This window comes from Apis mellifera, linkage group LG1, assembly GCF_003254395.2.
Source record: "Apis mellifera strain DH4 linkage group LG1, Amel_HAv3.1, whole genome shotgun sequence".
Classification (NCBI taxonomy): domain Eukaryota; kingdom Metazoa; phylum Arthropoda; class Insecta; order Hymenoptera; family Apidae; genus Apis; species Apis mellifera.
Window position 1 is genome coordinate 6,318,866 of NC_037638.1, and position 18,592 is coordinate 6,337,457.

At 35.3% G+C, this 18,592-nt stretch overlaps 2 protein-coding genes and 2 long non-coding RNA genes across 17 annotated transcripts in view; 1 reads left to right on the top strand and 3 right to left on the bottom strand.

Annotated features, from left to right (window-relative positions):
- The window catches only part of LOC414021, an 83,570-nt gene that overhangs the window by 19,147 nt on the left and 45,831 nt on the right, over positions 1–18,592 (top strand). For 4 of the 11 annotated variants that reach the window (XM_026445884.1, XM_026445894.1, XM_026445906.1 and 1 more), the window contains exon 1: positions 9,426–9,979. The exons of 3 other annotated variants lie outside the window; for them this stretch is intronic. In XM_026445884.1, the coding sequence (XP_026301669.1) occupies positions 9,770–9,979 (210 nt within the window). In that variant the 5' untranslated portion in view covers positions 9,426–9,769. Of the gene's footprint in view, positions 1–7,177; positions 8,125–9,425; positions 9,980–18,592 lie in introns of those variants that run through there. 4 more of the 11 variants (XM_006563239.3, XM_006563240.3, XM_016913868.2 and 1 more) reach the window with 4 other exon arrangements.
- LOC102654976 lies at positions 313–1,391 on the bottom strand. The gene is made up of 2 exons (XR_409617.3): positions 549–1,391; positions 313–483 (listed from the first exon to the last, which is right to left on the bottom strand). It is a non-coding gene; the product is annotated as an uncharacterized LOC102654976 (long non-coding RNA).
- On the bottom strand, positions 2,666–4,237 carry LOC113219329. The gene is made up of 2 exons (XM_026445926.1): positions 3,749–4,237; positions 2,666–3,456 (listed from the first exon to the last, which is right to left on the bottom strand). The coding sequence occupies exons 1-2, from the start codon at positions 4,018–4,020 to the stop codon at positions 3,369–3,371; spliced, it is 360 nt and encodes a 119-aa protein (XP_026301711.1). The 5' UTR covers positions 4,021–4,237; the 3' UTR covers positions 2,666–3,368.
- Positions 14,295–18,247, bottom strand: LOC102655032. Of its 4 annotated transcripts, XR_003306358.1 has the most exons (5): positions 17,190–18,242; positions 16,077–16,311; positions 15,643–15,889; positions 15,352–15,577; positions 14,296–14,887 (listed from the first exon to the last, which is right to left on the bottom strand). It is a non-coding gene; the product is annotated as an uncharacterized LOC102655032 (long non-coding RNA). The 4 variants fall into 4 exon arrangements; XR_003306351.1 differs by having other exon boundaries at positions 14,295–14,887; positions 15,643–16,311; positions 17,190–18,247; XR_003306356.1 differs by lacking the exon at positions 16,077–16,311 and having other exon boundaries at positions 14,298–14,887; positions 17,190–18,232.

The window sequence follows — 18,592 nt, forward strand, 5'->3', positions numbered from 1 at the left end:
TATCTTGTCGTTTCAATCGTGAATATCGGAAAATATATTAAAAAATATATTTAATATATTAAATATATTTAAAAGTAAATGTTGATGATGATAAAAAAAATGAATGACAGTTTTTTAATTTATAGGTATGGATGAAAGAATGTTTGCTCGCTAAGGATGCGTTAAATACGACGTAGTTTGTTAAAAGGGATTTCACCAAGTTCGATCGTTTTTAACTTGGCGTATTTTCCATAGTTTTCCTTACAACTTTGTGAAAAGTTAGAGGTTGATAATATAAAAGGTTATAGAAGGTTTTTATAAAGGTTGCAGAGATTCTTTATAGCAACAGTTTTATTTTACGCGGTATTAACTTTTACTTTTCATTTATATTTCATCATTGCGATGCAGGAAAACATCTCGTAAGGGATTTTTTCCTCTTTTGTATTCCACCCACTGTATTATCCCATAATATATCACTCTTCTTCTCTCTAATCCACGATTAATCTAAAATTTGATAAAAGAACGCGTTGAAATCATCAAGGTAAACCTAATAAATCCGTTTTGAATACCGTCATCTACGATGTTACACACAATCCATCATAACCTCAATTCGATGGCTCATTCTGTACGCATTTTTACACTTCGTTGGAACGATATATCCATATACCGATTTTTCGTCATATATATCCGTTACGTACGTCGTTACATACATCGAACATAAGTGCACGTGTGTAAAAAATATCTGAAAATCGCTCGAATCGAGTGCACGAAAAAAAAAAGAGAGCACGTACGAAATCAGTCAGGTGTACGTATCGAGTATATAACGACGTATAATGGGCTCGTATAAAGCTCGATGGATCCGGATAGCTGCGCGCGCATCCTTCCCAGATATACTTTGCGCGTTCACCGCGTGATCTGGTCATGGCGGACCACCCTATCGCACGGTTGAATGTAACCGTGTTTCTGCGTTCTTTTTTTTTTTTTAATATATAAAAAGAAACAAACTTGCCATATCCCGAAACTATTAATAAAGTTACACACTATTGATTTAACATGTAATCAACAGTTGTATATAAACGTTTACTGTGATAAGATTTAGTTTTTCGGTATTTTTGGAGACCGTCACGCGATGATTTTAATCTGGATGGAGGAAAGCAGAAGTCTATAGCGGATGGGAGGATCTTGCGAGGCTTGCGGTTGGGTTTATAGACGCACGTTTTAGAACGATGAAATGGGGTAGGTTATAGTAGATATGCAAATGACAGACCGTTTGGGAAAATTGTTGAATAAAGTTACGAGATGGCTATGAGAATTTTGATGTGATTAATCTTTGCAAATTGGAATTGTTTCTGACGAGGAAATGCATGGTTAAAAAGAATATATATGTATAAATAATGAAAAAATAGAATTGTTGAAGCATATTAGCTAATTTTGTAATTTAATATTGATACCTTTTTGATTTCTTGATTTATATGTTAATTCAGATGGTCGAACTTCATTTACTGAACCATATATGTAGAAGAAAATTTATGTCTAAGTTTTTGAATAGATAAATTGCTAATATATAATTAATATATAATTATATTAATATATAATTATATAATTATAATATATAATAATAATAATACTATATAATAATAATTATAATATATATAATAATAATACTAATATATAATTATATTAATATATAATATATATTATATTATAATTTTTTTACATTTAAATAGAAAATACAAATTTCTTTCTAAAGTAAAAGAATTTCATTAGATTAATCATATTGAGACCAAGTTCAGATTATATTAATACTATATATTTAGTTGATCAATACTACAAATATTTATGCAATATAAATATTTTTCTCTTCCTTTAACACAGATAGACGTTAGATATTCTCATCCACGAATAAATTGAATCTGTAATCAATTTATAGTAATTATCATTTTCTTTTTTACGTATATTTTATCAAAATACATCTATTACCCGTTTAGAAAGAATTCGACATTATTTACCGACCGTTCATCGTTTTTTCCTCTCGATATTTGATCGAATGCTGTTATTGGAAAATCTGTCATCACCTGTGAAAAATATCATGTCGATGACCTTGTATTTGTACAAACTGCATCCAAAAATATGTTTGCCTGGAAATATCATAGTACAATATATTTCAATGTTACAAGAGGATATTAACGTTATAATTTCGCTTCCTAGGAGGGGAGGGAGGAGGGGGGGAGACACATTTATTTCCAACGATGATATGAAATTTTTTTTAGCCCTATTTTTCTCTCTACTCTAAAAAGATATTTTTCCAGATTGTTTAACAGCGAGTCGGAAATTTGAACGATGTGCACGGCCGATCGAAATTACGCAGATCGGTTGTCCATCCTGCGATTTGCGTAATGGTTCCTCCGGGAGGAATAAACCACCGGGTGGGTGGTTCCGCCACGTTGAATTCGACTGTCACACAATCCTTCTCGAAACAAATTGCATGTCATTCTGTCTGAATTATTCCCCGTCCCAGACACGGGGAAAAGAGGGAAAAGAGGGGGTTGGGCAAGATGATCCGTTTGATAATAATGCTGCTTTGAACTCTCTTAAGTATAATAGATAGTATTAATGAAGACAGTTGTGCGATTAATCATTAGAATTATAAATTCTTTGTTCTTTTAAAAAAATTAAATTTTAATCAATATATATATATATAATTTATTAGAGGAAATAAAAAATTGAACAAGCAGAAAAGTTTTCAGGGATTACAAATTATGGATATTATCCTATCTTATCTTAACCTTTAAACCTCGAATTATATTATCTCTAGATAATAATTCAGGAATCCTTTCACCTAAGATAAGACTTATCTTCTTAAAGTATCCGTGCTATCAATCTCATATTATAAACGAAATTATAACAAATTTAAAAAAAAAAATAAATAAATAATACGCAAAATTTTCCTCAATCGAGGCTTTTCTTTTTTTGAAATTTTCTCTCGAAAAAACTCGACAAGGAAGAACCATCTGTATTCGTAAGGAAAATCACCGATAACGTCCACGACATTTTCCACGGTGACAACCATTCTTGTCTCGCGTGGAAAGAAATTAATCCGAGGGGAGGGGGAGGGAGAGAAAAGACGCGCAAAAGAAGCGGAAAAAGTCGTAATGAGTAAGCAGACAGGAAGAGCGATAGATACGGAGCGGAGGCACAGATAGAACGGTTTCACGGCACCTAGAGGAGAGGAGGAGGGCCGAGATGGGGTGGTGGTTGCAGTTGCGGGGTCAACGACCGGCAACCAGTCGCCCCATTCGAGCGAGCCATCCTACCAAACGAACCAGGGGTTCTCATTTCTCTATTTCTCTCTTGTCTCGCCTGTCTCTCTCTCTCTCTCTGTCAGGCAATTAAATGGAAACGATGATTTGTGCGGTGTTCAATCCGTTAGTTGGAAATCTGGACGTAGTTGGAACGACGAATCGATGCTTGTTCTCTCTTAAATAAAATTAAAATGAAACGGATTCGTCGTGTTTATTTTTATATTAATTGATAATTAATTACGTTAATTATATACGGATTGGTCTCTTAAATAATTTATAATCAAGAGATAAGAGATTATGGAATTGAAATTTGAATTCAAAATTCAAATCGTTAAATAGTTTGATGCGAAGACGAAGATGTAACTAGATTGCGTATAATATTTCAACCGTGAACTATATGTTACGAGCACCTTGACAGAGCCAAGGGAAATAGTACGTGTGTTTCTGTTACGGTAATAGATACGTACTTGTGCCCGTTTACGCTGATACTATATTTGGAATCGGTTAGACGAATTCCTAAATACGCGAGCAATTCAGCTCGAAAGTCTCTCTGGAACGTCCCCAGTGCACGGCTACAATGCGCGCGCATACACGCACGCACGCACGCACATACACTCTTCTCGCACACTCTTAAATTCGTCGCCCGATTTATAGCGCACAACTTTCTATTATTACGTTTATAACTCGGTGTTGCCGTTAGATTGTTCACACTTCGCAATTTTAACTCTTGAAAACTCATATTTTGTCATCAGGAGACGTGTATTATTAAAATTAATCAAATTACGGACGGTGATAAAAATGAGAAAATTAAAAAATTACGTTAAGAAGGAAAAAAATTTAGAATCGAAGTATTGCGTACGTTCAAGCGTCATCGATCCACCGCTAAAAGCGATCGTGGCCAACCATTAGAAGCCAGTATCCCGTATAAACGCGGATGTCCCGCAGCAAGAGGTGGTTATTACCTAAATTCGGTCCGCGGATCGATCGAACCAGTGCTCTCTAACTGTTCGTTACAAACGTATTCAAGAAACCGTCCGTCGACGACGATTCTCGTCTTGAGTGTCCCTTTCCTCGAAACGAGTAGTCGCTTAAGAAACGAGTCGCGAAGTAACGAAAGGAGGAGGAAAAAGAAAGAAAGAAAAAAGAAAAAACGAGGTTTCTATGGCGGTGGCTAGGTTTAACGTAAAAAGAGAATACGGGTCAAGCTTTTTTTTTATAGCGACAAGGGCAATCCCGCGATAATGCAGCCCGATTCTCTCTCTCTCTGTGTTTGTCTCTCTTTCTCTCTCTCTCTTTGGGATTCTCGGCGTGTATAGAAAGAGAGAGAGTTCATTGAAAACACACTTATTTTCTCTATCCCGCAATTGGCCCAGCAGGAATCTCACCTTGAATCGTACGCGTTCTCTAATCGTGCATTTTCAATGTTAGGTTATGTTTACAGTGGTCACGAATTTGTATCTGAATATCGTAAAATAATTTCAATAATTTACCCTTTCTGGAATATTTAAACGATAACTTGAAAGTTTTTTGTTCAAGATATTTTCTTTCTTTCTTTCTTTCTTACTTTTTTTTCGAATTTCACGATCCCGATGCTCCACGCAGACAGTCGGCAGACTTCGAATTCGTTCGGACTGACTCGGCAAAAATCGGATACGTTCGGTTCGCGATTCTATTATTAAAGGTAACAGAGCGAGATCGTGTAATTAATGTTGAACCGAAATTGAGCTATTTCTTACCGATCTTACCCGAATTTTTCCGATTTTCGGATTCTCGATATTAGGCACATCTGTTGCAATTTTGTCGATTTTTACGTTTCGACTTTTTTTTCTTTTACGTATAAGAACAAATTATCACGTCCATACAAATGAGTTACCTATTTTAGATAAGGTATTCCTAAAATTTTTTATATTTTTCTTTCGCAATCTTTCTCTTTCAAAATAATGATTATTTTGATCGTACGACGCATTGGAGTAGAAGAATTTCTTTGTTGAAATTTGTTTCATAGGAATATGGAAATGCGAAAACATGGTAAACTGTGCGAATGTTATTCTAAAGGAATGAAATTTTGTTGCTTTTGAACTTGGAAGGGAAGAGAGAAATTTTTCGTATTTTTCGTCTTTCGTTTATCCCGGAATTTGATCTATTTCCCTCGAATATAATTTTTTATAATTATCGACGGATCAAATTTACGATTGTTTACGCGAAAAAATATTTTTAAACGTAATATAAATATAAAGTGCACGCATATTAATCTTCCGCTTTTCATTTTATTTTATTTTCTTCTTAAAAAGAATTATATTCATCCTCTTTTTCTTTTATTCGAATAACTAAATTTCAGTTACACGTAGTGTAAAATTAAAGAACGCGTTTTTATCGTTATTCCCTCGGATAAAGCCTGTGTTGTTTCATCGAACAAAGATGAGTGCATCCGCGTTTTCGATAGTGTGAATACGTTATCTGGCGAATCGCATACGTAGAACCGGAAACGTTTATCGATTTTTCATCTAGCCATTTCTGGTATCGGTGTAAAATGCAGAGATAGGCCGACACATCACTCTATATTCAACGATCATATTCGTCAAGATACATTTTTCGAATAAACCGTATAAATCAATGCTCTTTTGTTTTGTTTTTTTTCTTCTTTATTTTTATTTCAAATGAAAACAATTTTGTTCCTCTTGTATGATAAATGAAAAAAAAAAAAAAGAAAAATCGTCGTATTTGCATATTTATTTTCAAACGAAAAATCGCTCGTTTTTTTATCGCATTTGAGGCATTAAACACGTTTTGATCGTTTTTGCGTAACATTTCAAAGGGAAGGCAAGTTGAAAGGAATTTATACATCAACTTTGCATGTTTTACGATCCAACGTGATCTCTAAATGGGGATCGTAAAAAGAAAATATAAATTTTAAATTGATAGTTACTTTCGAAGATTTTTTTTTTTTTTTTTTTTAAATTTAGCGATATGCATAAATCTAATAATACGTAAATGTGTGACAGTTTATTGTTACACAATGAAAAATTTCACGTGCAAAAATAAATTTTTCCATTTTTTGAAAAGAAACTCTTTCCCCTTGATTTTTTTCGGAAGAATCGGAAAGAAGATGGAGAATATTAACCTAGGTCACGTGATTATTGACATTCGTTGAGCTATCGTCTAAATGAATGAAAAAATCTGAAATTTATTTTCACGAATCTGCGAATTTTCCAGTTTCAGAAATTGACCTATGTCAATTATCAAATGTTCGATTTACGTCTCGACCTCAGCCTCCGACCTATAACCCCCCCATTGCAACAAAACTTCCGTTCCTCGTTGTCTCGGAACGGCCCACGAGCAGAAGACCTCCATATTGCCGCGATGTACCGCGAACGAGATCAGTAAGAGATCGATATAAACGAGACTATCCTTTGTACACGTCTTGCGACCGCGAAATTTCTTGGCCGCACTGCGCTCGCGAGAGGGTGGCGCATACTCGTATGTACGACGCGTGTGTGTGTGTATGTGTGTAAATATACGTGGCGGCTACGTTGGCCGCGGCCGGCGCGTACGCGCGACGAAAAGAGGGAGGGATCCGTTATTGATCTTCTCTCGTCGCGTACGAGCGGTTTCCCTTTCTCTTTCTCTCTCTCTCTCTCTATTCCCCGAACGGGGAAACGTATCGGAGCAGGGTCGGCCGAGCGATCGCGATGGTCGACGACAGCCACTCGCGACGAGAGCTCGACGCGTATTGAGAGAGGAAAATGCTCTTCTCTCGCATTGCCTGTTCGGAACGAGCGTTGCGCGGTTCGGGCAAGCTGACCGGGAAGCGTGGCCAGGCAACGAAGGTAGCCGAGACGCGGCGGAGATAGCCGAGCGCGGCCGAGCTCGAACGTCGGCCGAGCGTTCGTCGTTCGAAGCTAGTGGCTCAGTGCATGCACAGCGGCCGGCCGGCGTGCATAGTCGGTGATAACGGCGGTGCGCTTCCGGCCCCTTTACTCTCTCTCTTTCCTTTCGGGGGAAGATATTCCTCTTTCTTTCTCTCTCTTTTTTTTTTATTGCCACACTTGCTTCGTACGAAAACGTGTACGACGCAACAAGCATTTAAGAGAGGCGCCCTCGTGCTCGAGCCGACATAGCCACCGGGCCTCGGGGCCCGGGGGCCAACCCGTAACACGCGGTTATGGAGCTCCTAGGCTCGTCCCGGTGCGGAAGCAGCTACGATATCTGTGCGCGGGCGTTACCCCGTCGTTCTTCTCTCGCGTACTAGTTGTATAGAACGACTCCGCCGCGGCGACAACCAGGCCCTCCGCATTCCGCTAAAGGTACCGCATCAAAGGATAATATCGTTACTCGCGTTTTCTCTTCTCGTGCGATCGACACCTCTTCTCTCTCTCTTGCGTGGTGCTCATCGACAATGGGATTTTCTGAGACTTTATACGAAAGACACTGTACGAAATTTGGGTTGTAATCAATTAGAAGAGTTTGTTCGTTTCGGGTGATATTTCGAAGTGGGTGCGTTTATACTAGTTGGAAAATTATCGTGTTTCTTAAATCATCGTACGCAACGATAATTAAGCGATAGTCGATCGAACGTTACGTCCGGTAAATTTTTCTCGACTCGAAATCTCGTGAAAAGTGTTTCTTCGCGATGACACCCGTCCTCTTCCATTTTCACCGCGATCGTAAACGACGAGACGTTCGAGCGATGGGAAACACGGAAACGAACACACGCAACCACGGTCCTCCCTTTTCTCTCCTCCCTCCCGCTCGCTCTTTTTCTCGTCTTTTTCACCATTTTTCCCGTGGCTCGTACACTCTTTGAGAGCGCGCTCTCGCCACACGGGTTATAATTGCTGCCCCCGTAAGTTGAAAAAAGAAAGAAAAGAAGAAGTCTCGGTGAAAAATCGAGGTCGAAGGGAACAAAGAGAGCGGCCTTTGTTCTTGCCCATTTTTATTTCTCTTCTCCCCGGGGAAGAGAAGAGAGGAGAGAAATTCTTCTTCTGCTCCGGTATCTTATCGAGGAAAAGGGGGAGGATCTCGTTGTTTACCTGACGTATCAGACGCCTCCGTGCCATTAGCAACGACGATTTACGGAAGAAAATGGACAATGTGGCTGCCACAGATTTATAGAGATTTTCGAGACGTGTCGACCACGTGCTCGACGTTCACCTCGATGCTTTTTTTCTCTTTCCTCAACCGAGTTGATACAATTTAAAGATTGTAAATCTGGTTCCCTTTTTTAATACGGTATGCAATTTTTGTAGATTCAAGAGGCATTAACATTGTCATTAAGTCACAAGTGCCTGGAAAAGAAATTTAAGAATTTTAATAATAAGGACTTTTAATTTTTAAATCGAACGATGATACAAATAAATTATTATAAATGATTTTTCAGAAAAACGAATTAAGAATTCTTAATTAAACTCGATAAAATTGAATCGAAATTGAAGAAAGTGTCAAACAATAATTTCTTGAAGAACGCGTTTTAATAATTGCACCGTAACATTGTTTTGACTCGCGTCGTTAATCATTTTGGCGGTAAATACGAACGGGAACGGTGAAAACGGTGGATTCGGTAAGAAAAATTATCCTCGTTTGATCGATAAATTCTTAACATTTGCGTACACACGAGCGTCGGCGATCCACGACACGCGTTAAAATTCAAAAAGCCGTGTTCCCGCGTGACACACGCCACCTCTCAGGAATCAAAATTAACCCCCGCCTCGTGAATAAAAATCTTCTCCCCAATCTTCTTCCAATAATTCTCAAACACAATAAACAATTGAACAATCAATTCAATAATCCAAAATTAATACATCATCTCCATTCCTATCAAAAAGTCACAAAATAAAATTGACATTTCTCTCTCGTCCAATCTAATCTAAAATTAATAAACGATACTTTCAATCGATATATCAATTCAAAAACCAATTTTTATTAAAAGAAGAAAAAGTGGCTCCTCCTCTCTCCCCAATCAAAAGTTTCAGTGACCCCTTCCGGTGTATGCTCCTTCCGGTCACATCCCAGTTCCTAGGACCACGGTTGGATCCTATCTTGCTCGGCTGCAATCGATAGTTCCCTTCGACCGAGAGAGAGAGAGAGAGAGAGAGAGAGCTCCTCCCTCCCAGACCCGTTTCCGATGTACTTTCCTGGTGGGTGCAGGTGATATGCGGTACCAGTGGACGATTGGTTGAACGATCTTGCAGCGATGACGAGATCGCGTTGGGGGACGATGAGTCTCCCGCGGGGAGAGGATTGATCGAAAATTGAAACGGAGGAAGAAATTTTCGATCAACAGCGCGTCCGGATGAGACGGACGCTCGGATCTGAGGAGAGGGAACGAAGAAAGGGGGGGAGGGGAGAACAACTCGAACTCGCGCGTGTAACGTGAGGGGGGTGGGAGAAGAGGAAAGCTGGCGTCGGGATCGCGCGAGGGCAGCTCGCGCGGGACTCGGACCCGTCGACGGACCAATGGCGGCTCGCTGTCGAGCCGAGGCAGCGGCGGCATGCAGTGCGGCCTGTGCGCCGTGGTCGCGGGGCTGTTCAGGCGCGCCATGTGCATCGCGGGCAGCAGACGCGGCTCGGGCGAGTCTTGCTACCAGGAGATCACCCCGGACGCCCGGACGAGCCGCCACTCGCAACTAGCGCCCATCGAGACGGGGCTCAAGGCTGCCGAGATAGCGGAACACGTTAAAGAGGCTGTCGAGACGCAGGAGGTGAGAGTCATTTGTCGTGCGCGGGAAGGGAACTGGACTGTGTTTATGCGTGCGGAGGGGGGGCTTCGCTTCGCGCGCCGCCCACCAGACGGCGCGCCCGAGTTAGAAGCTAAGTTCGAATTTGCAAATCTACGATTTGGGCGATTAAAGAAAGGTCGAGATAGAAGGAAGGTAATATTTGTATCTGGGATAACGAGTTATCGATAAATATTGCATCCACTTTGTGAACGATTGTAAATATTGTCTCGCTTTCGAAAGTGACTTTAAACGGGGTCGATTAAGGTGTTGGAACGATTCTCTCTTCTGAGAGGTGGAAGATGGTTCTTGTCAAAGGATGTGTTTGAGAAACGAGGGCAGGAATGGTAGAATCGCGGTATTGAGAGAGGATAAATTCGAAGAGGGTAGGAGAGCCTCGAATGGAGATTGGCCAATCAAATTTTTATAAATCCAGTCCAGTTTCTCTTCGATAGCGCTCCTCTGCATTCGCTCCCCTATTTATGCTCTTCCTTCTCGCGATTGTTATTTGATTTTTGATTGTTATTTGCATCGATCGGTTAATCGTATTGGCGTAATGATGATGAGTTATGATCACGATTTTTTACTTTTCGATATAGGATTTTCAAATAGGGAAAATTTAAATTAAAAAGAAAAGAAAGAAATATGAGATAAAGAATGAGTACTATTTCTTATTTTAATCTCTCTGTTTCGTCCCGGTATAAAGGATTGATTGTACATTTGAATTTAATTTTTTGAATATAATAATTTAAATATATAATAATATAATAATATATATAATAATTTAAATTTTCTGAATTAAAAATTCTGGGTTTACAATTGGATTGAAATCGTGCTTGCTTGGCAATTGATCGATGAAATCGGTTCGATAACACGTGTAATAAGATTTCTATACGTAGTTGTATTTTTTGTAGGTGATTACAAATAATATTTGTGATAACGTTGATGATAAATTTAATAAAAGAAATTTAATCGTAGAACGAGAGATATGTAAACGAGTTAAGCGTCATTAAGTTATTTAAAAAAAAAAAAATCTACATTATCGATCATAAATTTACAATTACATATATTTTCCTTTTTTCGTTTCATTTTTTTCTAATTTTAATAATAATCTTGATTATTTTTATTCTCTAAGATAGTAAAATTCTAATTTGTCTTTTATAAACTTTATATATTTTTGGTTTCTTCACCAACAACACTTTTTCTAATTTTAATAATAATTTTGATTATTTTTATTTTCTAAAATAATAAAATTCTTTCTCTAAATCTCTTTTTTCTTCTTCATCAATACTTTTTCTAATTTTAATTTATTCTCTAAGATAATAAAATTCTAATTTGTCTTTTACAAGATCCAAAAACTTTATATATTTCTGATTTCTTCACCAACAATACTTTTTCTAATTTTAATAATAATCTTGTCTTTTGATTATTTTTATTTTTTAAGATAATAAAATTCTAAAATTTGTTTTTTACAATTAACAAGATCCAAAAACTTTATATATTTCTTCACCAACAACACTTTTTATTAATTTTAATAATAATCTTACCTCTTGATTAAAAAAATTCTAAAATTTGTCTTTTACAATTAGCAAGATCTAAAAACTTTATATATTTCTGATTTCTTCACCAACAACATTTTTTCTAATTTTAATAATAATCTTCTCTTTTGATTATTTTTATTCTCTAAGATAATAAAATTCTAATTTATCTTTTACAATCTTACCTCTTGATTAAAAAAATTTTAAAATTTGTCTTTTACAATTAGCAAGATTCCAAAAGTTTATATATTTCTTCACCAACAACACTTTTTCTAATTTTAATTTATTCTCTAAGATAAAATTCTAATTTATCTTTTACAATTAGCAAGATCCAAAAACTTTATATATTTCTTCACCAACAACACTTTTTCTAATTTTAATAATAATCTTACCTCTTGATTAAAAAAATTCTAATTTGTCTTTTACAATTAGCAAAATTTCTAATTTCTTCACCGACAAGGATGATTGATTCATCGTCTAAAATTTAAAATATAAAAGATATTTCAAATTCCTAATAATTCGTGAGTACAATTTTTCCTTTAATGATTCATTCCTCGATTAAAAAAATTTTCGAAAAACTCGATCGAAACATCCACCGATTGTCCGCATCAACGCGTACGTAATTTCAACGGCACGAGTTTAATGCTATGAGCAAAATGTCAAGGATCTGGAAGTACTTCAGAAAATCACCGATATTTTATGTGCCGTATAAAGTTTCTATTTCATTGGCCATTTTGAATCGTCCCTTCCCCCGCGCCGTATTAAAGCGTATCTTTAAATCCAAATCGAGGCGGCACTCGTACACTTTATTTTGCAAATTCGTAACCCCTTGCCAATTCGATTCTGGCTCGGCTCTCTCAACTCTGTCAAGACTCCGCGTTTCGTTTAAGAACCGCCCTAGATGCAACCATTTAACCTCGTCCTCTTCCTTCCTTCCACCCCCCCCCCCCCGTCGCTGTCTCAATTCCCTCTATTACCGCGAGAAATTCTCTCTCCTCCCTTTAAATTCCACGTTTTATACGTTCAAATCGTCGGATAGAGATTGCGGAAATTAGATCACGCGCTCTATTGTTCGATCCTCTTTCCAAACCTAATATCACATTTGAAAAGCCAATTTTTTAAACCGAAGCGAAAATTTTCCCTAATCTGTTTTCTCTCTCTCTCTTTTCTTCTTAATTCTTGCATAGATAATTAATTAATTAATTTTAAGAGGAAGCATTTGTAAAAAAAAAAAAAGGGGGAGGAGGGAGAAAGTTTCTTTTCGAAACGCCCTAAATTTTATCAATGAGCTTTATCAATGTTTAAATCTCGGGAACGTGAGGCGAGTAATCGTGTTATAATTGCCACGTGCTGGGGCAATGTGCGTGCGTCGTGTCAATCCATGACCAGTCACAAGCTGGTCACATAAAGAGTTAATTTAAGACCTCCCTATATCGTAGAGGCCACTGTACTTTATACAGCACCAGTCCCTTCGAGTGACCTTTCAGACCCTTATCTTCCCTATATCGTGTACAATAAACGAGGAAAAATAGGAGAAATCTCGCTTGAATTCGAAATTACCATGTTCGAGATATCTTTCACGAAAATCTAATGAATTACTGAAAACGTGATTAATAATCTCCTTATTATTAATATTATCCTGTACGTCTTTTTATTTTCGATCGTGAAAATCATCTTCGAACGATTACACGTCCATTCCAATCTCGAGCATTCATCCATATGGACAAAAGTATCGCTTCAAAATATCGTTTCAATATTATTATCAATTCGACTTATGAAGATGACATCCAATTGATTTCGTTACGTTACATGTCTACCTTCAAAGCAAACGTTCAATTTTCAGTCACTGGCAGCATAGCAGTCACTTGAATATCGTGCTCGTATAATACGAGTTTCTGTCAATTCGGTTAATCAAATCACGTGAACAATAACATGCGAGCGATTTCCTTACGTTACACCCGTATATACGTCTATAATTTATCTCAAATATTCGAACGCAACACCGTTATATATATATCGTATATATTGTATGTACGATATTTCTGTCAATTCGTTCAGCTGCAACATTTACAACGCCACGCACTATGACGCTCAACGATTCTCTTACGTTGCAACGTTATGTTCCGAAATCACGATATGTAATGGTCTTTTAACATAATCGCTCACTCGCGTGCCACGATGTCTCTCTTTCCCCCCCCCACTCTTACGTCATGACCGGTCGAGTGCGCCCCCTCTACACGGGTGAGTTTACGCCGAGCGTGTAAATCGAGCCTTTCCTTTCTTTTTCCCATTCGCACCTTATACCGTTTACACCTCTGCGTGGCAAAGTTTACACCCCAGCGAGTCTAGGTCAGGAACAACGATGACGACAGCTACCAACGTTTGACCTTAAAGTCTAATTTTAAAATTCTCACCGGAGAGGATGAGAGAAAGGGAGAGAAGTACATAAGAGATGCAACACGAGGCACTCGATATGAAACACAACAAACATTATCGCACTTATCGACGCGACCAATATCGGCCGTACCGACCGAGATTCGAGATTTTTTCACTCGATAAGGAGAATCGAGGCGGTGAAGCGTGGCGATGGATCTGTTCGTTATTATATCTGAAAAACTGTATTGTTCGAGATTGAACAGGTGTGGACAATTTGAAAAAAGTGAAAAAAATATGTATTTCGAAAATATACAAATCTTCGGTTTCAAATACAGAAAAAAAAAATTATCGTGAAATTGATTATGAAGAAAAAAATTATTTTTTTTTTTATTTAAAATACGGCTGGTAATAAGACAACTTGATATTAATTTATATTTCTTATAAGATTGTATAATAAATTGGAAATATGTTCAATTTTTAGAAATATGTTTGAATAGTCTTCATGAATCTTTACAGAGTCTTCAAGAAATAATAGAGACTAAATTAAAGCATGTTGCTACTAGGTATACTTCATCACATCGCTTTATCACTGTGACAGGACTACTTAAGATTTTTACTACTGCCCAGACTTCTTTTCATCCTGTTTTATCAACAAAACACGTCGAGTGTCCAAGTTCATTTCACGAACGTTGTCCACAACTTTCCCTTATATCAAAAGTCATAAAATCGGTCAGACGTCAAAATTTAGCTATTTAGCCGTCTAAAGATTCGAGACTTGGAACTTGAGCCACTGTATCTGATGAAACATATAGTATTCTCCTAGTGATATAGCGAAGACATAAAATTAGTCTGACCTCAAAGTTTAACTTGGGGCGTATGGGCGTGTGAATTGGCGGAAACTTCACGGCCAAAGTTGTGTGAAGTATGTACGAACTTGGTAGATTCAACAAAGTACTTGCTCTTTCACTCTGTAACATTTCTTTGTTTGAAAATCATAGTATATGTTAGTTTTGCTGAATATATACTTTCTTCTATAATAATTTTTCTTGGAGATGATGATAATAAAGTGTCTTGATCGCTACTAATAGCAAGAATATGAAATTAATCGAGCATTAAAATTTAATTATCCATGGTTTTTAAGTTTTTAGGCATGGAAGAAAAAACTTCATTAGATAAGAAGATAGAGCTTAAAGATATTAATAGTTCAACAGAAATGTGTATGTGTAAAGGAGAATTAGGATTTTATAAAATAAATAAACTTTTAATATTATCTAACCTAGAAGATTTATGATCTACTTTATGAGATAAAGTATAAAGTCTCTTGAAAAAAAAAATACAAAAATTTTTAGCTTCAATGAATAACTCCTTTATCATTACACGTTTCTATTCTTATATATATCTATTTATAATGAAAATTTGATGAAAATTGATTTCAATAATTACCGTGAAAAAAAGAACAAGTAGAAGAAAGCAAAAACTGTTGAAATATTTATATGCATTTTTATTTCGTACTTTGCCTCGAAGTATAATACATGCGAAAATCTTTGCAAAGACCATTATAGTCTTGCAAGTTTGTTCAGAATGTTATTAAACTTTCGAAAAATTTATTTCTCTCGTGATTCTTCTATTTCATATAACTTTTGACGTGTCTATTTGAGTTGAAAAATTGCTGAAAAACGAATAAATTTAATTTTCAGATGTTTTGAAAAGAACGAATTAAATGTTGTAACTCACCTCTTGAACACCTCTCCAATACACATACAGTCTTTTACAATTTTATATTTGTATATTTCCCTCGATTAAATTTGATTGAAACCGATGAGCACAAAGTATTCTTTGTTGTTAGATGTCGGAGAGAATTATAATAAGATAAAATAAAATTATTCCTCATCTTAGTGCGTATGATAAGAGATAGAATTATCGTGCTATCAAATTTTATTTAAATCATTAAGAATCATGAAGAATTTCTTGTTACATGTTCCTGTAAACCAGATTATACTTGTATAAATGGAATATTGCATTAGATAATAGATAAGTTGGTAGACAGATATGATAATAGATAATAGATATTCCGAGTAGTTTTGATATAGATAAGGATTTTTTTTAAGAAATCCCTCAATGTAAATTTTCCTGATAGCAAATATAGATTAGCCATTACAGTCTTTAACCTCTTTCCAGAGATGGATGTCTTCATTTAATTGTGCATAATAGTAAGGATACAAAGATATATTCGTGTCCACTAGAATTGATATACCGAGTTGGTAAAATTAATGTCTGTGTCACCACTTCTGCCATATTTCAAGTACAAAGGGTTAGTCTACGACTAGCTTTTCGTAAGAGAGATGTGTGTATGTAGATGAGTTTCATAGTCGTGAAATCGATAGCGTACATTTAACCTTTTCTCTGCATAAGAAATGAAAATTTGTATTCAATTATTGAACGATTGTTTCGAGAAATCATAAAATTTACGCGATGACATTTTGACAATAAAAGAAACAAAAATCTTCGAAAAAGTTGAAAAAATTTACAATATAAATTTGTATATAACATAAATATTCTTGAATTTTTTCGAAAAGTCGGGCGATATAAATAATTCAACAGTTATTTCATGCTATTAAAGAAACTTCTACATACGTTAAAAATCTACGTCACATTTTTATAAATTATGATACTAGGATTTCGTACAAATTCTACCGTACAGAAAAAGTTTTTGATTAATGTATATTCTCATTCAAATATGTTCTATGAAATGTACTTGAGATATTAATCAGTTACGTGAAATATCTAGATAGAGAAGATAGAGTGATTACGATTTCTCTATAATAGAAATGGATAATAATGTATATTCAAGATTATATGATAAAATCTAACATATTGTCATTGAAATATTTAGCTAAACTTTCTGAATAATGAGATTTATGAGTGATCGAATGTTATTCCGAAATTGAATTTTAATCAAAAATTGAAATTTTAAAGCATTAATTCTTTCGAATTTGAATTTTTTTTGAATATGATAATATAATATGGATTATAATAAAGAAAAAAATAGCTTCTATCTATTTAATTTTCAAAATGGAATAATCTGTTCATAATAAAATCTTATATGTAAATCAATAGCTTTCGTGTCAACCATGTTCAGAAAACTTTACAATCTTCGTAAAAATTATCTTGAAATATTGATATATATTATTCCGAAAAGATTTTATTTTTTCAAAAGTAAATTACGATTAATATTGAAAAAAAAAAGAAAAAATAGAGAAAGAATTTCATTTTGGACTTACAGATCAGTAATCATTTAGCAAATCCATATTTTAAACTCTAGGATAATAGAAATTAGGTTACAAGATGCACTTACAAGAAAGAACAGTTCAGCGAAATTGTCTTCCATGTGAAACTGTTCCAATGAGAAGTAAAAAGTACGAATTATATTCGACGTGGATCCCTCTGGTGTATATTCTACAAAAGAGATCGGTGTGTTCCAAAATCTTTCTTATAATTTCTAACGGTTTTCCCTTTTGCGAATCCTTTGACTGGTGGCGCAAGTTTCCAATTAGTAGCAACGATACCTTGTTGTCATTGGTTGCGTATTCAACCAATGACGTAAGAGTAGGCATGAAACTTGAACATTCATTATGGTGACAAATATATACAAGTAGAAATTATATTCTATATGAATTTCTCTAGTGTAATAATAAGAATTGTGTTTTATGTGAATATGTCTGGTGGCAAATATAGGAGTAGAAATTGTGTTTCATATGAATTCCTTTGGTGACAAGTGTAGGAATGAAAATTGTGTTTTATATGACTTCTTCTAACGACGAGTTTAGTGATAAAAAATCTTGTAGGAATTGTGTTCCAAATATTATTCGACCTTTAACATTTTGAATCAGTTTCGTGTAAAAAATTAAATATGATAATAAGATTAAACAATTTTCAACAATAAAATTTGATTTGATATCAAAGTGAAGAATGTGATTCGCCTATATCGATTGCTATCGTGCATCAACAGTGTGATTTTTTTTCATAAATCTTGATAATTAGCTATATAATAATTTTGCAAAATAGTTTGATCATTATTTCACGGAATATTTGATACAGGACAGTTAAGATTCGCATGTTCGTAAACTACGCGAAACAAGTTTATGAGACGGGACGATAATACGGTTATCATAAATGCTTGACCTATCCTCGAAAATAATGCGATCTTCTTTCCATCTCAAACTCTCAACAAAAGAACAGACAAGAATTAGTAAAATAGACATGGTGAGAAAAATACAATTTTATCAAATATTTGATTTAAGGCTATTTTTTTTTCTTTTATGAAATATCTTTGTCTAAAGTTTAAATATATTTTACAGTTTTACTTTTATTACAAATCAATGTGACATTCAGATTTTTTTATCAACCAATATTAAATATATAAATATTTTTAGATGATTGATTACGTATATAAATATAATTACAGATTACAGATAAATATGAGAATATTAAAAACGAAATATAAGAATTTTTAGATCAAATTTTTACAAGTTATAGGTTATAATATAGTTAGATCAAGAAAAAGACTTATTGTTAATTGAGTTTTCTTACTAAAAGTACCGTATAATATATTATAGATTAGGTAACATAGGATATTAAGCGAAAGATGAAAATTTATGAGGTATGGAATAGGTTAAGAAATAAA